Below are 26,197 nucleotides of genomic sequence, written 5' to 3'. Positions count from 1 at the left end.
CCCAGGTGGGGTTAGCTTCCGCGGGGGGGGGGGGGGTAGCTGCCACAGAGGAGGGGAGGGGTCTCCCCGGGCGAGGTTAGCTGCAGAGGAGGGGTAGCTGCTGCAGGGGGTCTCCCCATATGGGGAGAGTGACGGGCTCCCTGCGGGGGGGGGGGGGGGGGCTGGGTTAGCTGCCGGGGGGGGCAGGGTGCGGGGGTGGCGCAAGGTGGAAGTTTTGGCTAGGGCATGAAACTTCCTTGCATCAGCCCTGCTAATGGGGGTAAAAGTGGGGGTGCCATGGCCCCCTGGCCCTCCTGTTCTGGCACTCCTGAGCCAGGTCACAGCTGACCTTCTGCAGCACACTGAAACCCAAAGGGAACCCTTCCCAGCTGCCCTCTCTATCCCTCAGGTATACAAAGGCTACGTCGATGACCCCAGGAACACGGACAATGCCTGGATTGAGACAGTGGCCATCAACGTGCACTTTGAAGATCAGAACGACATGCAGATGAAGCGGCTGAACTCGGTAAATGCCTTTTGCCTTCTGTCCCACAAAGCACTAACTTCCATGAGGAAAGGCCTCAGGCCTGAGACAGGGCTGAGCAGGTATCTCCGCAGGGCCTGAGCCAGCATTCACTGAAGTCAATGAAGAGCCTCATGCCAACTTCAGTGGGTGTGAGATCAAGCTGCAGAGCCCAGGGAATGGCCCAGATCTCAGCAGTGTGGTGGTGTGCTCACATGTCTTGTGGTCCCATTCCATCCTGCTTCTCTGCCTGCAGGTGGGGGGGGGACCCAGCCTGGACAATGCAGAAAAGGAGCAGGTGAGAGAGGGCTCCTGGATAGCAATGGGGGTGTTGTAGAAATGGAGCTAGGGAGAGGAGAGACAGAGTGAAAGAGGCTGCAAGAGGAGAGAAAGAGGGGAGGGAGGAGAGGCCAGGGTAGGGTTGCTAACCCTCCTGGTTTGGCTGGGAGTTTCCTGGAATCGGGCTTGATCTCCTGGAGGGTACTGAAGCCAATCCAGGAGATTTTAGGGAACTAAAAGTCCAGTGGCGCAGAGAGGCTAAGTCAGGCTACCTACCTGCCCTGGCTCCGCGCCACTCCCAAGAAGCAGTGACATGTCTGGCAGCGGTTCCTAGGAAGAGGCACAGCTGGGGGGGGGTCTCTGCGTGCTGCTCCTGTCCCAAGCGCCGACTCTGCAGCTCCCATTGGCTGGGAACGTGGAACTGTGGCCAAGGGAGCTGTGGGGGCAGTGCTTACAGGCAGGGGCAGCACACAGAACCACTTGGCTGCCCATGAGCCTAGGAGCCGCTGACGGATATACTGCTGCTTGTGGGAGCCACCCGAAATAAGCACCGCCTGGCTGGAGCCTGCACCCTGAACCCCTACCGCACCACAACCCTCTGACCCAGCCCACTCCCACACCCAAACTCCCTCCCAAAGCCCGCACCCTGAACCTCCTGACACACCTCAACCCTCTGTCCCAGCCCTGAGCCCCCTCCCACACCCAAACTCCCTCCCAGAGCTCACACTCTGAACCCCTCCTGCACCCCAGCCCTGATCTCCCTCCTGCATCCAAGCTCCCTCTCAGAGCCTGGACCCTGAAACCCCTGCTCCAGGTCAGAATCCCCTCCTACCCCCAAACTGCCTCCCAAAGCCCACACCCCCAGCCTCCTCCTGCACCCCAACCCCCTGCCCCAGATCTGAGCCCCCTCCTACACTCAAGCTCCATCCAAGAGCTCACACCTCAAATCCTCTCCTGCACCCCAACCCTCTGCCCCAGGCTCAGCCTGGAGCCCTCTCCCATACTCTGAACCCCTCGGCCCCATCCCCTAGCCCAGAGCCTGCACCCCATCCCCCTGCCCCAGCCCAGTGAAAGCAAGTGAGGGTGGGGAAGAGCGAGCAATGGAGGCAGGGGGGCTGGAGTGAGCAGGAGAGCGAGGCCTCGGAGAAGGGGTGGTGCAGGTGCAGGGCCTTGGGAAAGGGGCAGGGCAGGGGGCGGGGCTAGGGTTTTTGGGTTTGTGTGATTAGACAGCTGGCAACCCTAGGCCAGGGAGAAGCACAGCAGTGGAGCAGGGCGTGCTGTTAAGTTTAGTGTGGAAGGACTGTACATGCAACAGCAGGCACCATGAGACCAGACCCCAGGAAAATTCAATGACTTCCTTCATTCGAAATCTATTACCTGCCTGACGCTCGCCTCCGCTCAGCACTGAGGTAGAGCAGCCGGGCCATTGCTGTGTCCTGTGGGAAAGAACAGCATCTCATCGATGGGGAGGACATAGCCCCAGGAACTAGCTTTTATTCAACACCGTTGGAGTCCCCTTGTTAAAAAACCAGTAGTTAGTGCTTGTGCTAGTCTCAGGTAATCAAGGCTTGGGGAAAATAGCTCCTCCGTCCCTGAGCCATTCCGTCCCAGGCTTTGCTGTGCCAGCCGCGCGCCGAGTGCAGCTGGAAACACGCCCTCTGTGGCAATGTCAGCCTGCGTGTAACATCTTGGATTTCCACTCCCAGTTTCTCCAGGGCAGGGACCCAGAGCTGTGTGTCCGGTGGCAGCTGGTGGACAAGAGAATTCCACTGTATGCAAACCACAAGGAACTGCTGCAGAAGGTGACTACTCTTTTGGGGGCCTATTACTGATATTACGGCTGCCACCTGGGATGGATTTTCCAGAGCTGGGAGAAGCGTCATGGAGATCTGCTTGCCTGGTCCCCTTACCTCCTGTTGCTCTAGACTGGGCCTTTGGGTGTGTATCTTGGCTTAACCCTCCAGGCTCAGCGGGACCGTGAATAACATGCCATGCTACATGACTCTCCTTCTCACTCTCTTGTATCATTACTTGCGAGTGAACGTTACACTCTCGTGAGTCACAGATGGCAGCAGCTTGTGCCAGGCCCTCCTCCTTGCAGGAGCTTCCCCACACAGCTCTGCCAACGCACAACAAATTTAGCTGGCAACTTCCCCTTTTGTTGTGGCCTTGGCTTTCTCCTGGGCAGAGCCTGACACTTTGGCTGAGTTAGCAGTGGGTTTGGGATGTGCACAAGTGGGACCTGGAAAGAGACTTAACTCATGGGCCAGTTTTTCCACCCACGTCTGTACAGGTGAAAGGCTCCTGATGTGTGGCCACTTAGTACCTGGCCAGGACACCTACATTCAGTTCCTTGCTCTGCCACAGACTCCCTGGGGGAGCTTGGGCCCATCACTTAGGGAGGGACTCACAAAAGTTCAAAGTCCCATAGGTAGAGGAGCCCCTCTCTTAGGTATCAGCACCTCCCCTTGGCTGGCTTAGGCAGGTCCCACCTAGTGTGCCAGCTTTGTGAGGCACAGTCTCAGGGCCATCTCTCCCCATGCATTGTATAGGGACCCTAGGCACCGAATGCAGCTTTGTGAATCCCCGTGTGAGCTGTGATTTGGTAGGCTCCGCAACGCCCAATGTCACATCACCTAAGTCCCTTCGTGACTCTGGGCCCGAGTTTCTTTAGGCCTCAGTTTCCTGTTGGTACTGTGGCTCCTCTGGCTCACCTGTGGGGATTGTAGGCTGTACAGCAGGGGCTGTCTCTCCCTGTGTTATGTACAGCGCCTAGCGCAATGGGTGCCTCATCTTTGCTGAGGCCCCCAGTCCCCACTATCATGGTGTAAGCTAACACTAATGGGGAGGGGCAGCAGATCCCATGGCTGCCCTCACTCTGCTGCTGACGCACCTGGGTTACCGTACATCCTCTCGCTAAGTGGCATTGGTCCATTCATCACACTGGCCCCACTCCTAAGGGCACTTGAGCTTGGATTTAGCCCAGCACCTCACTCCTAGGCCAGTCCATACGGGGTCTTCCCACTGCCCCCTCCCTTTCATTACAGGTACCCTCTGTTTGTCTCTTGATGCCTACTCTGAATCTTGGCTGCTCCTGTGTATATCAGCCATGGTCATGCTCTCCTGGGGCTTGGAGAACAGCAGGGATCTTTCTCTAGGCTGGCACTGGTTCTGCTTCAAGGAATACGAAGCAGGAGATGTCACCCTTCCCCCTATCAGCCAGTTGATATGTCTCACTCTTAGCCCTGAGCTCAGACATGCTGAAGGGCATGTGCCTGGAAGACGCTCCGGAGCCCAGGCTTTCCAGAGCTCATGTCATTTCTCTACTTCTGCCAGAGGCAGACCTGGCTGTCAGACCCCTCCCTTGCACCCGATCACACTCACGTCACTCACCTTAGATCCAGAGGATGCTGAATGCTGTGGCTCCTCTACAGACTTATGTGTAAAGTGCTTTGGGATCTTCTGGACTAGAAGTGTCTATAATGTGTGTGCGAGCTACTTGGTCCTGTTGCCGTCTCACTGGGTTTGACATAAAAATGTTGACTCCCAAGTGGGGTTATGGGACAGCACGTTATAAAGGAATTAACCCCAAACTAGGCTGAGCATCCACTGCTATTATTTATTTCTTGCTCTGTTTCTTAGGTTGTGTCCCTGGCACCCCTGTTAAAGCCCAGAGTCCTCATATTTGGCCCTGAATATGCTGGGAACTATATTGTATCTGAGCTTATTCCTTGAACCAGCTCTAGTCGCCTTCCTTAGCTGCTAGCATGCCAGCGGCCTGGGCAGAAAGCACCTAGCCATCAGGGCCTAAATTGTGCCCCCAGCCATTGCCATCCCCTCCCAGGGCCGGAGCAATAAAACGTGGCTGGCGGGTGGTTCTAGAGGACAAGGGGGATGACTCGGGAAAGCCAGGTTATGGAGACAAGATGAGTGAGATTGCGTATTTGGGTTTGAATTTGAAATAGCTGCTGTTAAAGTGTCAGCGTCGTAAATAGGCACATGTCCGGACCAGGCATTGTGAGGGAAGTAGTATCATAGGAGATAGACTGCAGATCCCTTTTCCGGTCATTCTTCCTTTGGATTCCTGTGCAGCCCCCAAACATCCACCTCGGGGTTCCCATTCCTTACGAAGCCGCTGAACACAGATCCTTGATTTCCCACCCTGACACAATTCATCGCTAGAAATGAACGGCGTGGTCACAGCCTTTCGCCAGCCAGTCACACGTAGCTCCCAGGCAAGCCGACCAGGATCTCCAGATCAAAAACAGTTCAAAACAAGCTACGAAAGAGTTTGCATATAAACCTACTTAGCAAGAACATCTGTCGAGCCCCCTCAGTCCATTAGCTAGCTGTGGGGCAGGAAGAGGTCCAGACTCTAGCACTTTGGCCTCGGTTCACAAAGGGATTGAGGCATCTAAGTCCCAGCTATAGGCTCCACAAAACGCCCTCCGAAGTCTGTGGCTGCCTCAAGTCACGTTTGTTGCAGTAAAATATTCCGTGGGCACCAAAGTTTCTGCCTCTGAGCATGTGCCCGGCTGCCTCCAGCATGGTGTCCAGCTGCCTGTTTCCCACCTAAGCCCTGGCATGACTCGTGGATAAGGAGGGGATAGGCGTTTGCCCACCTAAGTTGCATGTGGGACCAAATCCAATGGGTGCGCCCTAAGCATGCTTACTGGGTCAGGTGCCACATGTGAGTTTACACAAAACAGCTGAGGGAGGAGGAGCTCCCTCCTATGTTTTAGCCCAGTGATATGGGGACTCATCTGGGATGTAGGAGACCCCCATTCGTGTCCCCCCTACATCCAATGAAAAGAAGGGATTTGAACAGGGCTCTAGCTATTCTGCAGTGACCTTCTTCCCTCAGTCTCTCCAGCTGACGCTGTTGAATTGTGGATAAATACTTAGTGTCATTGGAGCAGGGGGACTGGTGCCTGGGAGTCTCAGCTCCTGGGTAAGTGCTCTAACCAGCAGGCTATACAATCATTCTCATGTGCTCTTTCCTCACTTCTCCGCTGTAGGACAGCTTTAACCAGAGAGGCTGAGGGAACCCCACAGCCCAGCACCTGTGAGGTGACAGGTCGCTGTTCAGAACCCTCCTCCTCCTCAGGCATAGGGGAAACGTGATGCAGGGGCCCTCCCCACCCCTGATGAGTGTGGTAATACTCAGCAGCCCAGCGCCTAAGTCCCTTTGTGAAGCTAGGCCTTGATGACCGTGGCTGGTCTCAATGGGATTTTTTCCTGTCATTTAGTCAGTCTTTGCCCAATCAAACTATTCCTTCCACAATAATACACTGAGCAGTGTAGGCAGAACAACAGCATCTCGCCTGCAATGACACCAAAGTGGGCTTCAGTGTTTGCATAAGGGGACGGAATGATGTTTTATTTAATGCCTCTCTTAACTCAATTATTCTAACAATTAAGACCCATTGCATATGATGTCCTTTTAGTAAATGGTCACTACGGAACTTAACTCCCTCCGCGCTAGGGCCACATCTGTTACTGTGTGTAATTCCACACTCAGAATGTTGGAATTCATTGATTTAGACAGCTGTACCGAATAAAAACACACCGCAAGAGTTCTGGATGTTAATGGGATCCGAGATGAAGGGCTGCAGCTTCCAAGATAAACAGCTTTGCTTCACCTCCACATGGCAGTGACTAGGCCAGCATTAATGGCATGACTTGCATTAGGGCCAGTCACATTAGCTCTGCACGGTTGTTGTGCTAGAAGCTGGCTTTCCACTATAAGCCTAATTTAGTCATAAACATAAACTCCCCAATACCCAAACAATTTGTGGACAAATTCCTAGGCCACAGCCCCTAGCTTACTCCAGTACAGAAATGGTTGGGCAAGTCTGTAGCAAATCTGAGACCGTATTTAGACGAGATTAGCATTGTCAGACCACTGCATTATTTGGCTTGCTACCGATCTGGAATGGCTTTCCCTACAACCACCATTTGATCGTATTTCTTCCCTTCTGCCTGGAGCGGGGCCTTTCCACATCAGCCTGGGATTTCTTGGCATTTGAGGAGATCTCAGCACATTTAACATGGACATAGAGAATTAATTCAGTAAGTGTCCTCTCATGCCATTGATACATTTGTAATAAATACCTGTGTCCAGGGGGAAATTAGTCCTTAGTAGCCACCAGGCCACTGAGCGCTCAAGGGATGGATTTACCCATGCAATATGCTTTGGGCCAGATCCTCAGCTGGTAGAAACTGGCATAGCTAGTAGTCATTTCTGCCAGTTCAGGATCTGGCCCATTATCTGCCATGTGCAGAATGGGACTGGTTCTGCTTGCACATACACAGGTTTTGCACAGGTGTAATTCCATGGCCCTCTGTGGAGCTACTCCTGATTTACATCATTATAAGTTAGAGGGAACTCACCCCAGCATCCCTGGCATGAATTCATGCTTTGTCACATAGGCCTTGCTCATCTGCTGCCCCGTCTCCTTCTCCATGTCTGGGCTGAAGGCCTGCAGGCCATGTGGGGAGGTACACTGTCTGTACAGCATCCCCCCTAGAAGTGATGCCACCATCCTCTGCCTGACCTTTGGACTCCTCTGCCTGTATCTGGGGGTGTTGACTGGGAAATAATGTCTAGCTTAGGCTAAAAAGACAGAAATGCATGTCTGAGCCTAGAGCAGGGGTGTCCCAGATCCAGCCCAGCTGAGGCATTTGAATGCATCACAAGCCAGGTTGGCTTGTACAGAAGTTCAGCTTTTGTTTGAAACCAACAAGTCCATTTCTAGCCCTGGCACTTGTAAAGAAAAACATCTGAACATGGATCGAGTATAAACCGCTGCAGTGCTGTCTGCCTGAGTCTGCAGGGAGCCTGAAACAACAGCTCTGAGCTGTGACCTCTCCCACCCGCTAGTCATCTAATTGGAGTGAGACCCTTACAACCCAGTGATGGCACTTCCCCTGTCATTAACTACTTCATCGCTGTATCTGGTGCAAGGTGAGGAGGTGCTGCTGCAGGAAGGGAACAGCAGACGGAGGAACAGACAGGGAAGGGGGAGAGAACAGAGGCAGAATTAGTGCTGTAAACTTTATGAGCATATCTGCCACTGATTGTGACACGAAGGTACTGAACAACTAAGGGATAATAACTAGATGTTTAGTTGCTACGTAAATGCCACATTCTACCCTTGATCTTTGAGAGTTCTGCAGGTTGAGGGGAGTGTTTAGACCTAAATTAATATGCTGACCCACAGAGCATAATTAACACTGGAATTAGCCCTCTGTCCATCCCAGGGCTAGCGCATTCCCATGGCGAAGCTGTTAATATTCCCACAAGTATCAGCAGCTCCCAGTGAAGTAACTGTATTCTCTGTATCTGCCCATCACCCAGCCACCTTGCAGCTCCTGAGACAGGGCCATGGCATTGAGACTGGGGCAGGTAGTATCACAGATGCTAAGCCCGTCCTGTCCCTACAGGGAAGCTGAATGGCTGGGGGTGTCTTCGGGGGCACATGAGGACTTGGGGGGCGGGGTACAGTCACACGGCTCATTGGGCACATCAGCAATGCAGTTATTAACCCCCCAACATACCCTGCAGAGACAGTACAATGCCACGGGGACAGCAGTTGGCTGGTCCCTGTGCTTGCCCCAACCACTCAGCAACATTTCAGTACCAGGAGCCTCTGAGCAGTTGTGATGGGGACCAGTGCAGTCCCGATGGGTTCGACTCTCCACATCCCCTCAGAGGGAGCCGATGGTGCAGCTTTAAACTGATGAGCGTAATAGGCTTCTCCATCTGTGAAAGCCACAGAGCTGCTGGCAGGCCCGGGTCCCTGCTTGCAGGAGATGGTCTGGATGTGCATCCCCGAGACCTGGCCTCCTCCACTGCATGCGCCTCTGGCAGGGCTCGTGCTGGGGGGCTGAGTTTGCCCCAAGTGAGCCTGGCCTCAGCAGGGAGAGCACAAGGGCTTTGGAACGTGCTGGGCTAGTGAGGCAGTGCCGTGCAATGGCCAGCCGGGAGCCTGTCAGTACCAGGGCAGAGCTCACCCACTTTGCCATGGCTCCTGGCTGGGTGACAGCTCCAGGACTGGCCCCAGTGTGGCCACAACCCTTCCTGGGCCACACTTCCCTTGGCGAATGCTGCGCGGTTGGCACAAGTGCAAAGTGACTAGCCTGTGCAGGAAGAGGCAGGCCCAAGGCAGTGCGGATCACCCTGCTCTCGATAAAATGGTTTCCTTCATGCAAGCTACTGCAGGGCCGCCCAGAGGATTCAGGGGGCCTGGGGTCTTCGGCGGCAGTGGTCCCCCCACCGCCGAATTGCTGCTGAAGACCCAGCACTTTGGCGGCGGGTCCCAGGGCGGAAAGACCCCCCGCTGCAGAATTGCCGACAACTACTCGGAGCAGAAGCAGCTCCAGGGGCCCGGGGCCCGCAAGAGTTTTCCGGGGCCCCCAGAGTAAGTGAAGGACCCTGCTCCAGTGGCCCCAAAAACTCGTGGGGGGCCTCTGCGGGGCCTGGAGCAAATTGCCCCTCTTGCCCCCCTGGGCAGCCCTGATCTACTGGGCTGTTTGGAGCAGAGATGTCTCCCTGGCCCCTGCTCCTTGAGTGGCTGCTAGTGGGTCAGGGCTAATGGGAGACCCAGAAAACAATGTGATTATCCAGTAGGGCAGCACCTTGAGGCTCCACCCAAGCTCAGAGCCCCTGAGAGACAGCCCCTGCCCCACAGAGCCTGGAGCTGGTCGCTCAGGAGCAGGGGGACGGGGAGACACCCTGTATGCAGCCACAGGATGGGGCAGTCACAGCACAGGTTTCCCCAGGGAAGCACTGCAGGTAAGCTGAGGGCTCAGTCTGCAGGGCATGTTAGAGGGGGCGCCCGGGGTCAGATGCAGGAGAGAGCTAACCTCACCCAGCCAGTATGGCAGTTGGGGAGCTCTCCCTTTGTGGGGACAAGGGGAGGTAGGGAAGGGCGTTCTACCCACAGACAGTCCATGACTCACCCCCAGAGGTGACAGTGGGGCTGAGACTAGACGCCACATCTGCTGAGTGCCAGCCAGGGCTGGCACCACAACCCTGCCCCAACTCTCACCACACATGGAGCGAGCGTTGCCCTTCTGTGAGGCTGCTGGATTCATTTCAGTGCCGGACTCGTCCGCGCACTCCTCAGGGACAGAACCCAATGCAGCTAGCCACTGTGTCTCCAGTGGGAAGAGCTGGCTCATCCCTGGGACAAGGGAAGCCACAGCCAACGCCAGTGACTGCTAAGATCCAGCCTCTTGGGAGCAGTTTAAAACCCTCCTGTCAGCAGAAGACACTGCGCTGAAGACAGAAATTTGGAGGGAATTTGAAAGCACTCGTGAGAGAGCTGCTACTCCACCTCTCCCCATCTATTACCGATTGCCTGGTAATCATTCCCAGAACCTACTGCGACATACACACCTGCCAGCATGCATGACACAGGACATGCGGGGAAGAGATTGAGGTTGTTTATGTGGTTGAGTTATTACTAGGCTGTCCCTTTAAAAAATCCAAGGATGCGCAGCAAGGATGTCAGTGACAGGCAGATGCTGTCCAATTACAGCCCATCTGCATGGTGTGTGGCTTGTGTGTATGCTGAGGCAAAGGAAAGGACCACAGAGATGGAGACATGAGGGCTGAACAGACAGCAACAAGTGGTGGATGGGGTTTAAACCCTGCTAGCCCTGCCAGATCTCACCCAGACTCAGGCATACTGGGCTGCAGGGACAGCAGTGACTACACGCTTGGCAGCTGAAGGAGGAGAATAACAAAACCTGAATGGCAGCCAAATGGTTTTACTTCAGCTCAGGTAAGGTGCCTTTTCATTGCTGATTTAGCAAACAAGAAGTGCCATTAGCAGGTCAGGTTTCTAGTGATCTCCCACCCTACCGAAGCAGCAGTCTTGTATTCAGGGAGAGGAAAGCGGGCTGTTAGGAAATATGCCCTTTCACTAGTTATTAGCTACAAAGTACCCTGCCCAGCCTAGGTGACTGAGCATATTGCAAATGGGTCCGATTGGAAGCTGTGCCACACTGGCATTCGCTGTAATGAAAGAACTCTTGCTCCAAACATTGCCAGGCAGCTGAGGAAGATGCAGAGAGGCTGGTAGTAAAATTGTGCTTCCTAGTGAAATGAAGCTGGGCATAATCATTGTTCCCTGTTGCTTGGCATGGCCATGACCCCTCTAGATAATCAAACTTTCAGCTCAGTGTCTCGCTTCAGTTTTCGAAAGCCAGTTAAACATGGATTTATCAGGCTAAATTCTGCACTGATCTTACACCTGTGGAACCCCACTCATAGAAATGGTTTCTGGATTGAATGGAAGGAGTTGGCTTTGACCTATAAAGCCAGAAGACCTTGATTCAGCATAATACTTTAACTTCAAGCAGGTGCTTAATCCATCCCTATTCAGGAGAGTATTTAAGCACATGCTTAAGTGCTTGGCTGAATTGGGGCCTAAATGCTTTGGGACCTGCTGAGTGGAGACCCTGCCTCTCTTGCCATGCCAGGATGGCCAGATCTGGGGTCAACAGAGGAATTCCATGAGGGTCTTGCAGAGCTGAAACAAGCTCCTCCGCCAGTCTGCACACACTGCATTATGTGCTGCAGAAAGTGTGGGGTTAGATCTAGGCTGGGCAGGACAGGCTGGGGAGTTGCTGTGGTTGAGCTCAGCTGGGTCTGGACCAATGCTATTGTTTGTTCTTGTATTTTGTGGCAGGGGTGCCCATAGCCTGGGTCAGATAATCCTTCTAATTAGTGTATTAATCCAACTCACTCAGAGCCCCCCTGCGCTGAGGCAGGACCAAGTAAACCTAGACTAGCCCTGGCAGCTGTTTGTCCAAACTGTTCTTAGCAACGTCCAGTGATGGGGATTCCACAACCTCTGTTTGGAAGCCTGTTCCAGAGTTAACTACCCGGAGCACTAGGCAGCTTTTCCTAATCTCTAACCTAAACCTCCCTGGCTGCAGTTAAACCCATTACTTCTTGTTCTACCTTCAATGGACATGGAACCATTAATCACTGTCAGAGGTGGCACATGAGTCTTCCATTTGGGGCGGCTCACACATAAGTGCCAGAAGCTCCCTAGAAGTTGGGGGTGGGGGTGGGGGGTCACCTGCGCCTGTACAGTGGCCCTGCCACTGAGGCCCCGTGCCCAGTCATTCTCTTCCCCCGAGGCCCTGCCCTCATACTGGCTCTTACGCCCACTACCCTGAGGCTCCACCCGCCCACTGCTCACACCTCTCTGCTTCTTCCCCCGAGACTCCCCTCACCCACTGCTTGCTCCTCTCCACTCCCTTCCCAGAAGGGTGGGCCACCAAGGGGCCATCACTTTTTTCTGCCTTAGGTGAGTGGAGGGCGGAGGGTCCTCAGGGAAGGAGGCGGAGCAGGGACAGGAAGAGGGCAGGGCCTCAGGGGAAAAGGCCAAGCAAGGGTGGGAAGAGCCAGAGTGAGAGCAGGGAATCAGGGGAAGAGATGGAGCAGAGCGTGGGCGGGGCTCCCTAATTCTATGGGGCTTTGCTTCTGGTGCCCAAAGGCAGCAGCGAGCCAGTGCACCTCTGGAGGGGTGACCCATGCCACATTTGCGGTATTTCTCCTCCCTGCATCGCTGGCCTTTTGCGGGGGCTCAGCCTCCCCTGGCCTCTTATACATGCCATCCATGATCACCATCCTCTCTGTAACAGACCTTCGCAGATTTGAAGATGGTTCTCAGGTTCCCCCTCAGTCTCCTTTTCTCAAGACTAACCATGCCCAGATGTTTTGCCTTTCCTCTCAGGGCAGGTTTTCTAAATCATTTATCATATTTTTTGCTCTCCTCAGGACTCTCTCCAGTTTGTCCTCATCTTTCCTAATATTTGGCTTTATTTTGTTTTCAAATTAGTGTTAACTCCCATCCCCAAGTTCTATACTGATGAAATCACCATTTGTTTGGAGAACAGGCGTGTGTGTGTGTGTGTGTGTGTGTGTGTGTGTTAATTTCACTGTTGCCATCTCTCTCAATCGTAGGTGATATTTAGTGTTTTTTTCTTAAAGTTCCAGCTCCTGGAGTCATGTTATCCCATTATAATGTCAGCTTTCATTTTTTTAAAGTAACTTTCTAATTGTCCTGGTTGCAAAGAAAAGCTTGAAATTGTGACCTCCAAAGGCTCACACACTAGAGGGCAAATCAAAACAACCCTGCTTGATTATTTGTTACAATCTCATGATTTGCAAGCCAATCTCACAAATTTGAATGGTCTGGTTCACAATTTTTTTTAACGCTTGAGGTTGGCAAGATTGTCTCAGCAACAGATTATAACATCTCTCGTGCAATATCAGCTCTGTGATGGGGCTCCACCTGTCCCATTCACTACTTAGCAGCAACACCCTTGCACTTGTGCACCTGGTCCCCAGGGCCAGGAAGGCTCCACAGCGGGGCATAGAGTGGGGAATTACTTCCCTGTGCCAGTGTGTATCTGTCTCACACTCTGGCCTTCAATAACTGCCCCTTTCATTTAAAAATCTGAAAAATGCAGAGAAATAACTTTCATCTGAATTGACCCTATCAGAGAAGATGGTAGATGACCTTGTTAGGGGATGGCACACAGAGTTAGCAGATTAACCCAGTGCTTGCTTTGCTAATGTAGATCACACACTGAGAGATCTAAGTGTTTCATAGTGTCAAGAAAAATAATGTCAATTTCCCCTCCCTCTTTTTGCTGTCAGAAACGAAAGAGCGCACTTTGAAAGACAAGAGAGAACGTGACTTGCCTCCAGCTAGTCATGTTGCACACCTGGAGAGGTTAGCTGGCAAAGACTAGCATTTCCCCAGCAGCCATGCAGAAGTGTGCCCCGTTGAGACGATGATCAGAATGTTCCTGGCACACCCGGCAACCTCACTGGCACAGCTGTCCTCCACCCGCGTTTTCTTCTGCCTCCTCCTGTGCATCCCTCCTGTGTGGACCGCCTGCCCCCAGTCCTGCCAGTGCACAGACCACTCGGGAGCCATGGCTGTGCTGTGCAGCTCAAAGCATTTGGATGAAATCCCAAAGGACATTCCCAAAGATGCTGTGTTTGTGAAGCTCGATGCAAATAAAATCACCCAGATCCCCAACAATGCATTCAAACACCTGAACCACTTGGAAGAGCTGGACCTCTCCAGAAACGCCATTGAGAAGATAGACATGGCAGCTTTCAGAGGTGTGGCAGATGGGCTGCGGACACTGGATCTTTCCAATAACCTTATTCAGAGTATTCCCAAGGAAGCCTTAGTCAAACTGAATGCTAAGATCCGCCTGTCTAATAACCCGTGGCACTGTGAGTGTGCTTTGCAGGAGGTGCTCTGGGAAGTGAAGCTAGATCCTGAGTCAGTGAATGAGATCACCTGCCAAACCTCTGTGCGTGAAGAATATGTCGGGAAACCTTTGATCCAGGTCTTGGACTCTGGCGTCAATTTCTGTAACATCCATCAAAAGACCACAGATGTCGCCATGTTCATCACCATGTTCGGCTGGTTCACCATGGTCATCACCTATGTGGTGTATTACGTTCGACACAACCAGGAAGATGCCAGGAAGCACCTGGAGTACCTTAAATCACTGCCTAGCACCCAGGTCCCCAAAGAGACCATCACCACGGTCCTGTAATGCTACGCACCAAGCACCGTGTCAAGAAATGCCTCGGGGAAGCAATCCGCTTCTGACCTGCTTGCACAAGCTTTTCTATGAGGTTTTTATGTGACATTTGATAGAAACATGAAAATGTATTTTGTTATTAACTGAACCGTGGCCACAAGCTTGTAGGGGAACAGCAGTACCCCTGTTTACGTCACATCCCATGCTGTGGCAGGTTACTCATTGCTAACTTAGACACAACAGGATATGTCCTGGCCACTGCAGAAGGTTAGAGAGCAGAATCCCTAGTCCTGTCTGCCTCTGTCATTCCAGAGGGTGGTGTTCCAGAAAGTAGAATGTGCAGCCAGAGATCACAAGTCTCCAACGTCTGGAGGGATTGCGGGGATCCTAAGTTGTGCCGCTGAGCAGTCAGCGTCTGCTCAGCACCATCAGCATGAGACCAACACACAGGGCCTGTGTCTGCAACTGACACAGCCATGTGGCCCTGGAGCCTAAGACATCAGTAACTGCCCCAGGCTGCATTTCCCCTGCCCCACCCCAAGTTCCCTGGTAGAGGGAGCCCGCTGCACTAATAGAGGGGTCAGCCACCATTGCAGCGCCGGCCCCTCCTTGCCCTACCCAGGTGAGAATGCCTTGGGGGGGGCAGGCCGGGGAGCTGCCTGCTCATGCTATGTACTGGTTGGGCTCTGCACACGAGCATGTTGGGGTATATAGAAGAGCCTGGCAGCTCTGGGTGGAAGGCCCTGATCTGGGGCCCTGTGCTGGGAGCATCCACGGTCAGGTAGCTAGATGGGCGCACAAGCCAAAGCATCACATGTTGGTTCCTTCAGCTAGGGAGAACGCCCCAGAAGTGGGAGATCAGTGGGTCACCCTCAGTTTCTGTCACGCCAGAGAGACACACGCTCAGCCCTGGGGCTTCCTACCTGGGTCGCCATTCAATGGGGTCGACCCACCCCCACCTGTCCCCTTCTGGTCCTGGGCAACGTTCCCTGATGAGAGGAGAAAAACGAGCTGTTTGCCCAAGCTCTCCCCAGTACTGCCCACCCCAGTCATGAGTCAGACCTCCCCCAATCATGAAAGCAGCCCCAAAATCAGGAGGATTTTGGTTTAAAGAGTGCAAGGATGGGTTTGGGCTAGTTATGGATTTTTGAAAAAAAATTGTGTGACAATCAGTGCTGCCAGCTCTTCTGTGTGTGTGTGTGTGTGTGTGTGTGTGTCTCTGTGTGTATGTGTGCATGATAGTTACAGTGCTGCCAGCTCTCCCCAGTGTGTGTGTGTATATGTGTATCTCTATGTGTGTGCATGCATGTGCATGTGTGTGTGTCTGTGTGTGCATGTGTGTATATATCTGTGTGCGTGATAGTTACAGTGCTGCCAACTCTCCCATGTTTGTGTAGCTCTGTGTGTGGGCATGCGTGTGTGTGTGTGTGTGTGTATGTGTGCGTGATAGTTACAGTGCTGCCAGCTCTTCTGTGTGTGTGTGTGTCTGTCTGTGTGTGTGTGATAGTTACAGTGCTGCCAGCTCTCCTGTGTGTGTGTGTGTGTATCTGTGTGTGTGATAGTTACAGTGCTGCCAGCTCTCCCATGTGTGTGTGTCTGCATGTGTGTATCTGTGTGTGATAGTTACAGTGCTGCCAGCTCTCCTGTGTTTGTGTAGCTCTGTGTGTGGGTATGCGTGTATGTGTGTGTGTGTGTGTCTGCATGTATGTGTGTGTGATAGTTACAGTGCTGCCAGCTCTTCTGTGTTTGTGTATGTGTGCGTGTGTATCTGTGTGCGTGATAGTTACAGTGCTGCCAGCTCTCGTGTGTGTGTGTGGGTGCACACGCACAGGGGGAGGCAGCCCCTGCCCCAGCCCAAGACTCCTCTGGCTCCTAAGGGGAGCGGGGCAGAGCCCTGCCTGCCTCTTGCAGCAGCTTTCAGCACTGCTCCCCACCTCCTGCCCAAGCCTCTCAGGGCCCCGGCGCAGCTGCAGCCAGGGGATGCTACCAGGAAAGGGACCAGCCCCAATGCAGTGGCACAGCAACACCTGCACTCCCTGGGGATCTGCTGAGTCTGAGGGCAGGCCTGTAAAAGAGAGAGTCCCGCTCCAATGGGCAATGGGAGGAGTTCCATGAGGAGAGCCTTGTGAGAGTCCTTCTCCCAGAGCCCCCTTGTGGGGCATTGGTCACAGGAGGGGATGAGCCAGAACTGCTGGGCGATAGCTAGGTACTGGCTGGGCAGGTTAGCTAGTTGCTGACCGCCTGGCTGTGGGGATAGCAAGTTATTGACCAGCCGTCTGTCTGGACAGTTTAGCTAGTTACTGTCTGTGCCTGGGGGGAAGCTAATTACTGTCTGTCTGTTTGTCTGGGGCTGGAGGAAGGTAGTTTCTGTCTGTCTGGGGCAGGGGCAGCTCCAGGCCCCAGCACGCCAAGCGCATGCTTGGGGCGGCAAGCTGCGGGGGGCGCTCTGCCAGCGCCGCAAGGGGGGGAGGCAGGCTGCCTTCAGCAGCTTGCCTGTGGAGGGTCCGCTGGTCCCGCAGCTTCAGAGGACCTCCCGCAGGCCTGGACCAGCGGACCCTCCACAGGCAAGCTGCCAAAGGCAGCCTGCCTGTCGTGCTTGGGGCAGCAAAATGCCTAGAGCTGCCCCTGGTCTGGGGGAGTGAGTTAGTTAATGTCTGTCTGGGAGTGTTAGCTAGTTTCAGTAAGTCTGGGTGGTTTAGCTAGTTCTGTCTGTCTCAGGGGGGGGGGGTGAGGGGGTTAGCTAGTTACTTTCTGTCTGTCTGGGGGGTGGGTTAGCTAGTTACTGTCTGTACAGGCTTTCTGGACGTAAAGTACAATAGGGGACCTGTGTTGTCATTGTTTGGTTTCACTCTGGGTGTGCAAGTTCCTGTTTCCACACTTGCAGTTTTCTTTTTCCCCCAGCAGTGCTGTGCATGGGGAGCCAGTGCAGGAGGCCGGCTCATCTCCTCCCGTGGACACCATCCCAGGAGAGGCTCTGGGAGAAGGACTCTCCCCAAGGCAGCTGTGGATAATGAGAGATGGTTGGGCTACAAAGGAAATAGCCAGCCCTCACACCTGCCTACAGTTTTACTAGATTCTCAGTTACATCCCCAATGAACTAACGATGGAACGAACTAACAATGGGCGTGTGTGCTGCAGAAATAGGGTGCAACCCTGATCCCCCTCCATTGCCTTTGTTGAGGGAAAGGTGGCTGTTCTGATGGTGTTCACACTCCACTACAGCGATGGCTGGCTTTGGTTAGTGAGCAGACCATGCGGAAAAGGGGCCGTTCTCTTACATTCCCACCCAAGTGCCTCCTCTGCTCTGCATACAGCACCTCAGGCAGGCACCAAAATGCTGTTGCTTTTCTAACCTTCCCTTTCTCAATAAAGTCATACTGAACTGCTGAGCTGCTCGGGTCTCATCCTGTCACGTCATGTGTAGGAATGAGGAGGGGCCTTGTGGGACATGGAAGGGATGGGGCACAGTGGCCAAGGGTACGGTAAAAGCAAAAGAACCTGAAGTTTGCTGTGCAGTGTCTTTTAAAGTGTCTCAGACACTGGGTGTAGTTGGGTCAATGGAGCAGAGCTAAAGTGCATTTCTTCAGTCTAAGGCCCACGCTCAGCCTGGAACCGATCCCTGGGACAGGGAACCTGAAGTGCTCACTGTCATAGCAATCTTTCTCAGATCTGAACCTTAGAGTTCAGGAACTGAGATACTAGCACCTGAATTCTCTAAGCTTAATTACCAGCTTAGATCTGATAGCACTGCCACCACCCAAAAATATAGTGTTTTGGGGCACTCTGACCTCCCCAACCTTCCCTGGGGACCCCAAGAACCCAGATCCCTTGGGTTCTTAAAACAAGGAGAAATAAACCATTCCCCCACCTTTCCCTCTCCCAGAATTTCCCTCCCTGGGCTATCCTGAGACATACTGATCCAACCTCTTAAATCACCATACAGAGAAGCATCTCCCTTCCCTTCCACAAAGAGGCAAACAGATTCAAGGAAAACAAAGAGAGATTCTATCCCTCCCCCTCCCGTCTCCCCCGCCCCCATCCTGGTGAGTAATCCCAATACCCTGGACTAAAACAAGGGAAACAAAACAAAATCAATCAGGTTCTCTAAAAAGAAATCTTTTAATAAAAGAAAGGAAAAGTAAAGAATTATCTCTGTAACTTCAAGATGTAAATATTACAGGGTCCTATAGCTTACAGACACCAGAAAGAGACTTCCCCCCCAGTACCAATACAAATCAAAATATTCCCAGCAACTACACATATAAAAGTTAACCAGCCAGATCCACAATTGCAAATGGAGTAAAAACAATCAAAAAGCCTAAACCGCCTGTTTTTACTTACTATATGAAAAGAAACTTAGAGAGCCTGTAGTAATGTCTGGTCCCTCTCAGACCCTCCGAGAGAAGAACACACAATGGACAAAAAGCACACACAAAAGCATTCCTCCGCCCAAATTTAAAAGTATCTTGTCTTCTGATTGGTCTTCTGGTCAGGTGTCCCGTTCCCTGCTTGTAACCCTTTACGGGTACAAGAGACATTAACCCTTAACAATCTGTTTATGACACTCACAAAGGAGTTTTTGCTGTACAATGGTGTGCATTTGTAATGTAGGCAATGGCTGCATGTAGCCATAGTTACCACCAGGTGAGCGCGCACAGAGACCTTTCAGCATCAGGCAGCTGCTGTTCGGCTGCCGTGGTTTCAAACAGAAACAACGATAAGGTTTGTTAAATTTTATGAAGCCATGAGGAGAGAGAGAGTCTCTTGTCTCAACAAGGGCGACCCGGAAAGGCATGTAAAGAAAGAGTTGGCCTTGCCAGCCAATCTGCATGGTTGAGAGAGAGAAAAGAAGAGCTGGTGGCACAAGAGGAAGGAATAAAAGCAAGAGGAAGTGGGAACAAGAATGCAAAGCCAAGGAAAGGAACTGTGAAGAAAAATGGAAGGTAAAATAAAGGCCTTTAATAATGGGGATTAGCTGCGCAGAGCATTAGAATGTCACTAGTTTGTACGCACACTCAAGCCCCCCTTGCTTATTTGTAAATATTATTACTGCAGGAGACTCGAGTGGCCTCAGCCTGGGTCACGGCCCCTGTACAGTGCCTGACACTGTACAAACACATAGACGAGACATTCCCAGCTTCAATGAGCTTACTGGCTAAATGAGCAAAGCAACACACACAGCTAACGACTGCTGCTGCCTCACACCATTGGCTTCATTCATTCCCCAGCTGGTGTTTAGTTGTGCTGAGAACACTTCCGCACCTCCATTGTGTGTGAATAGCACTACCAGAAAAAACTAGCAGCAGCTCAACAGAGCAGCAAGCTGGTCAGGCTTTATTTTGTTACAGTGATTAAGGCTTTGTAAGCTCAGATCTCCTTATGGGGCTGATCCAAAACTCACTGGAGTCTTTCCATTCAGCTCAGTGGGCTTTGGATTTGGAGCTAAAAATCAGCCTGCTATTAAATGCTCTGTGCTGAGCAGCTGGGTGTCTACTGATTATGGAGCAGGCGAGTTACTGAAGCATGATAAAAGAAGGTTCTGTGGCAATGTAAGCAGTGCTACCAATGATTAAGGTTGCCTGACACTTCCCATTACAAGACCCTGTTTTCACTTCTTTATAACTTTGCCAACCTTCAGCGGTTAGGCCTGAAATCTTCCTTGCCAAGGCAGCCGCGTGGCTGCTTCAGGCTGAATGTCTTTGGAAAATTTCACCCAAAACAGTTCAGCCATTCCCAAGAACGAGCTTCGGGGAAAATGCATTGTTTTGTTCATATTAAAAGCAATCTGGTGATCTTTTCTTGGAATCAGTCTAGCGTTTCAAAGTGCTGACCGCACACTGCGTGCACCAGCCTCACAGAGTGACTGAGCATGCTTCAGCCTACGGCTACATGGCCAATAGGCCTTTTCCTGTCATTGCTGCTTCCAGCTACAGTAAGATGGGGCCGGGCATAGGAACTAAGGGCAGGGAGTCACTCAATGACCTCCCCGATGACCCCCATGCAATGTGGAGGAAGCCATCTGATTTGAATGCAGAAAGGACAAAAGCCGGATCAGGGGAAGGGAGAAGAGTAGCTTGGGACAAGAAGTCTGGTGAGACTGGGACTGAAGGGAGAGAGAGAAACTGGGACTGGCTGCACAAGGAGACTGGGAGTTTGAATATTAACACCCAGTCACAGCTGCTTTCCTTACTCTTACTGTATAGTAGGTGTAAAGGGGTCAGGGCTTTGAACACGGGGTCACCAAGAGGAGACAATTGAGACACACAGAGCTAGGGGCTAGTGCACTGGACGGGCCTGCTGCTGACCCAGCCGGTTCTGGGCATTGCTTTATAGCTCCAGACACATTCCCTTTCCTCTCCCCGATCCCAGCAAGCCATGGCTCAGCGCAGCACCCCCAACTGGGAATACACAAGGCAGGCCAACCACCAACCTCTCCAGCTCTCCCCACATGGCAGCAAGCCACTGACCCCACAATCGGACTATTTCTCTGGCAGCTCAGTGTTGCTAGGCAATGCTTTAGCCCCTCCTTCTTCTGGTTTGGGCCAGTGATCATCTTGGCTAGCCCCTTACTCTGTCTAGCTGCGTAGGTCCTTCTATGGCCCCTCTCCGAAGTGTGTGAGCGTCTCATACACATTGAGGGATTCATCAGCACAAACCCCCTTCTCATTTCACTGCAAGATTCAAAGGCTTGTCGAGAGGATAGTAGCATCCTGCCTTCATAAGACCATTAACCCAGGATATATGAGGGCATGGCCCTCTTGGGGGAGTTTTCAAGACAGCAAGATCAGGGGAGAAGGAACAGAATATGTTAGACTAAGAGCAGCAAGACAGCCCAAGTACTGAGCAGGACACAAATGTAGCTGATTAATCAGTTTATCAACTGTAGTTCCAGTACATTACAGCTTCTGCATTCTTCTATCTATCCGTCCATCTGAGATTTTAGTGCCCAGTGTACGAGGGGCTATAATCAATACATCCTGGATCAGGCACATTTTTCTCTGCGTGTTAAACCATATTTCCGTATCTCACTCCCAGGCCGTTACCCAGCAGTTGTCTATTTTCCTTATCTTACCTTTCCATCTACTTGGGGCCGATTTAGGGCTGTTGTTCTTGACTCGTAGTAATGGAGAGAAAATCAGATTGTCTGTTTCCACCAAGAGAAGGAAATTAAATGGAGGAATCAATGAACTCCGGCATCTGAACCCACTTTACACACCATCTACAGCTTTGCTAAGGCAATTTGTTCTCTGACATATTGCAAATGCTGTCCCCGTCAAAAAGCTTCAAGAACTGCAGCCCTGTACTAAAGAGAGGCTAAGACACATTGTTTCTGCAAGTGAGGTGGAAATGGCTTGTATTTCTAACAGAGAGGGAACTGGTGTTTTCATGGATTTCCAAAATGTCCCCCGCACACACAGTTATCACTGCGGCAGTGCCTTCCCAGGGGCTGGGAGTTTTGTAATACTCCAGCTTCATACAGAAATTGTATGAAATAGGCTTGCTGGAGAACTTGTTTTTCCTTACAGCAGTGCCTAGGTTCATTACATTTTTCATTACACCAGTGCCTTGGCTAAGATCCAGTTCCCATTGTGCTAGGGGCTGCACAGACATCTAGTGAGAGATGGTCCCAGCAGAGAGGCAGGACATGGTTTGCCCAAGGTCCACAAAGCAGATCAGAGCAGTGCCTGTAGAGTACCCTGGTGCCCTGACTGCCAGGTCAGTGCTGTATGCCCATGGGTCTGGACCATGCTGTGTGTGCCAAGTATGTACATAACCCTCAGCCCAGCAGAGAACTCCGGCTGTGTGAGTAGTCCCAGTCTGGGAAAGGAAGAACTAGTTCCCCCATGGGGGAAGGGATGGTGTCCTATGTGGGTGTGGTAATAGGGATACTAAGCTGTTTTGCCAGCAGCTGCAGGAAATATGGCACTGGATGGAGACAAAGGGTGGTCAGCTTCCCTAGGCTTCCCTTAGACTCTGCTTGGGAGAGACAGACCAGGGGGCTATGAAGTGGGGATGGAGCCATTTGGGGGTCACTCCCTGGGGTGTGCTGAGAAATGTTCCACTGGAGAGTTGCCAGTTCTGAGCAATGAGCTAAGCCTGGCCCCGCAATTGAGACAGTGAGGGTGGAGCAGCTATCCCTGGGCTCCCACCCACTACAGAGGTGCCAGGAACCCTCATGTCACCACAGCATTCGACTCAAGTGTGAAACTGGCAGAACTGTGCAATGATCCCCCTTGCACGCATCCCATGTTCGGAAGGATCATGGGACCTGCACGTCTAAGCCTAGACTACTGGCTAGTACTTAATAGCATCGCCCCATCGCACTCACAGGGCAGAACATGCCAGAGCCAGGCACATAAGACTTGCAAATCGGCTCAGGCTCAAGGCCCCTTAGACCAGTGTCCCATCTGTGCTGGTGGTCAGCGCTGGCTGCGTTTGAAGACGGCACAAGAACCTTTTCGGGGGAGGAGATAGCTCAGTGGTTTGAGCATTGGCCTGCTAAACGCAGGGTTGGGAGTTCAGTCCTTGAGGGAGCCTACCTAAAGATCTGCAGCAAAATCAGTACTTGCTCCTGCTAGTGAAGGCAGGGGCTGGACTTGATGACCTTCCAGCTCTATGAGATAGGTACATCTCCATGTATTAACCACTTTAACAGGCAACTGGGGGCAGGGCCATCCTTAGGCATAGGCAGAATAGGCAGCCGCGTAGGGCCTCACACTGCCTGGGGGCACCACTCTGCAGGCAGCCCAGACAGTGTAGAAGCAGGGCTGCTGGGTCCTAGAGAGAGCCGAATGCAGCACAGTCTGAGGGACGGGATTGGCTGCTGGGGTCTCTGGGAAGGGGAGGGGGTGGGGGTTGGGAAAGGAGCTCACCTGTGAGTGTGACTCTTTCCCCCCGGCTGAGGTCAGGTGAGGCAGGCGCTGTGGCTCTGGAACCAGTATCCTTTGTTGTCTCCCATAACATCCATTCTTCTCCCCCCTACCCCATGGAGCACCCCTCCTTTCTCCCTCCTCCCCAGGAGCACCCCTCCCTCCCCTCCCTCAGGGCTGGGTTGGGTGAGGTGCTGGGGGTAGGTGGGGGGAGGGGAGGCTGGCTGCTTGCTGAGGAATGAAAGTGAAAGTAACTCACTTCCTGGGCAGGCAGCCAGAATTGGAATGTCACACAGGGCTTGGATGGGGTTAGCCAGATGTGTGACAAATCGGGATTGGGGTAGGGTGAGCAGATATCCCTATTTTATAGGGACAGACCCAATTTTGGGGTCTTTTTCTTATATAGGCTCCTTTTACCCCCCTCCCCCCATCCCTGTCCTGATTTTACACACTTTCTGTCTGGTCACTCTAGGTGCGGGTAATTGGTGCCTATATAAGACAAAGCCCCAAATATCGGGACTGGCCCTATAAAATCAGGACATCTGGATCTGGCCACCCTAGCTGGGGAGCGCCTCTCCCCCGGGCTGGCAGCTGCCAGCTATCCATCTCATCCGGGGGGAGCTGCACAGGGCAGGATGAGCTGCTGTGGCTGCATGGGTGCCCTGTCCCTGAGATCAGATGCTGTGCTAACTTCACCATGGTCCATAAGGCTGGTGGTGGTGCCCATTGGCGTGTGATTGGACCTGAGGGTTTGCTGCTGCTGTTGCCACTTTGCATCCCAAGAGGTGGATTTTGGGGTCCTGCAGTTTTCCACCTATCTCCTCCTCTACTGCAGCTGTTGGACCAGCAGGTTGGGGGGTGAGCCAAGCATGAAAGCAGTACTGTGTTGCCATTTAGATTGTCATTTAACAACTTTGTTTGCCAAAAATTCTTGCTAACAATCCTGAATCCAATTTCAATATTATTTAAAAAAAAATCAATATCTTAGCCAAAAACAGAAAATTAAGTTGTTGACAACTATTAGTGACAGTTTTGGTTTGAGGCAGGGAGTGGGCCAGTTTTCATCAGAGAAACAAAAAATGTTGACTGACTTTCCTATAGCCTGTTACTCCTGATAAGAGCCCTCCAACAACTGTAATATGCTCATCTCCTTACTAGTGTATAAAGCAGGGGTCGGCAACCTACGGCACACGTGTCAAAGGTGGCAGGTGAGCTGATTTTTGATGGTATGCAGCAGCAGGCTGAGCGGCTCAGCCCATCACTGCTCTGGGGTTCTGGCTGCTGCCCTATTGCCAGCTGGGATACCAGCCATCGGCCCCACTCAGCACCTGCTGCTGGCCTGGGGACCCCCAAAGAACCCCAGGCTGGCAGTGGGCTGAGCAGGCCAGCTGAACCACTCAATCTGCTGTCAGCCTGGGGTTCCATTCACTCAGCTGGCAGCGGGCTGAGTGGGCTGGTGGCGGGCTGAGCAGGGCCGATGGGGGGTTGAGTGGCTCAGTCTGCTGCCAGTCTGGGGTGCCAGCAGCACTCAGCCTACTGCTACTCCAGGGTTCCGGCTGCCGGCCCCTTGCCAGTCAGGAGCTCAGCCGCCAGCCCCACTCTGCCTCCTGCCAGCCTGGGTGAGCAGAATGCCAGGCTGGTAGCGGGCTGAGGGGGGGTTGGCGGCCGGGATCCTGGCTGGCAGGAGTTGGTGGTCAGAACCCCAGACCAGCAGCGGGCTGAGCAGGGCCTGGGATCCTTGTCTAGGGTTCCAGCCACCAGCCCGCTGCCGGTTTGGGGTTTCATTTACTCAGCTGGCAGTGGCCTGAGCAGGACCGGTGGCCAAGACCTCAGATAATAACAATAGTTTATTTATATAATATAGACATAGAGAGAAACCTTCTACAAACATTAAAATGTATTACTGGCATGAGAAACCTTAAATTACAGTGAACTTGGCACACCACTTCTGAAAGGTTGCCGACCCGACCCCTGGTATAGAGTGACAATATGTTGTACTAAGATTCTCCTGCTTTTTTTTTTCCCTGTGAGTCAGTATAACTTTTGCCAGCCCAGAAGTTGGGCAGCCAATGTTTTACGTTTTCACAATGTTTTCTCCAACTTTCATAAAGTAAATACATAGTTAATATGAGTTAAAAAGGCCAGGGACACTTCTTTGTGAAGAATCTGTACAGCAGATCATGCACAGAGACGATCCAGAAAAGAAATTTGAGGTTGAATTTTTTAATGTTGTGATGGATAAAGCAGTACCTGCTGTTGATGAAAGGTTTAATACCTTGCAAGTACACCATGAACAGTTTGGATTTTTGTATGACATAACTAAATTCAATGAAATAGGAAAACAAGAGCAACTAATGACAAAGTGCAAGAACCTAGAGAGCCTCCTGAAGCACGGTGATAGTTTTGATTTAAATGGACTTGAACTGTACGAAGAATTGAGTACACTGTCATCAATGTTGCCACATGCAAAATCGGTGATGGACATTGTACAGTTTATTCATACCCGCAAACTTGTTGACATATATCCTAATGTGTACATTGCCACTCGTATTCTACTGACAATTCCTGTAACAGTAGCGTCAGGAGAACGGAGTTTCTCAAAACTAAAGCTCATTAAAAACTATCTCCGCTCTACAATGAGTCAGGAACGCTTAACTGGTCTTGCTATTCTTGCAATCGAACAAGACACGACTTTGTCTTTGTCATACGATGACATTATTACTGATTTTGCAGCCAAAAAAGCCAGAAAGATTGCTTTTAATTAAAAACAAATCTTTGTTTCAATACCTCTTCATATAAATTTCCAATAAAATTTTGATAAATTTAAAAAAAAATTGCATCATTCTGTCATCAGAATTTTTTCTATAGTGCTGCTTCTTTAGTGCTAGTCCATCAGCATTACAGTGTGCTTAATTAAGTTAAACTGGTTTTAATAACGTGAATGTGGCAAGTT

General features: G+C 52.0%; 2 protein-coding genes across 5 annotated transcripts in view; both read left to right on the top strand.

Annotated features, from left to right (window-relative positions):
* The window catches only part of TRPM2 (transient receptor potential cation channel subfamily M member 2), a 60,699-nt gene extending 57,916 nt beyond the window's left edge, over window positions 1-2,783 (top strand). For all 4 annotated transcript variants that reach the window (XM_030575803.1, XM_030575804.1, XM_030575806.1 and 1 more), the window contains 2 exons: window positions 389-505; window positions 2,488-2,783. In XM_030575803.1, coding sequence (XP_030431663.1) covers window positions 389-505; window positions 2,488-2,613 — 243 coding nt within the window. In that variant the 3' untranslated portion in view covers window positions 2,614-2,783. The remainder of the gene's footprint in view (window positions 1-388; window positions 506-2,487) is intronic.
* A 7,592-nt stretch (window positions 2,784-10,375) lies between these two features.
* LRRC3 (leucine rich repeat containing 3) lies at window positions 10,376-14,555 on the top strand. The gene is made up of 2 exons (XM_030575822.1): window positions 10,376-10,572; window positions 13,467-14,555. Exon 2 carries the CDS (start codon window positions 13,604-13,606, stop codon window positions 14,384-14,386), a length of 783 nt encoding a protein of 260 aa, XP_030431682.1. The 5' UTR covers window positions 10,376-10,572; window positions 13,467-13,603; the 3' UTR covers window positions 14,387-14,555.
* The last annotated feature ends 11,642 nt before the right edge of the window (window positions 14,556-26,197 follow it).

The sequence above is a fragment of the Gopherus evgoodei genome, chromosome 9 (assembly GCF_007399415.2).
Source record: "Gopherus evgoodei ecotype Sinaloan lineage chromosome 9, rGopEvg1_v1.p, whole genome shotgun sequence".
NCBI classification, from domain to species: Eukaryota; Metazoa; Chordata; order Testudines; family Testudinidae; genus Gopherus; species Gopherus evgoodei.
The sequence above is the reverse complement of the archived record's forward strand: the minus strand, read 5'-3'. Positions and strand labels throughout refer to the sequence as shown.

What these genes read in the sequence shown, in the direction of transcription:
- LRRC3 (XM_030575822.1), top strand. Translation starts at nt 13,604, where the DNA reads ATGATCAGAATGTTCCTGGCACACCCGGCAACCTCACTGGCACAGCTG.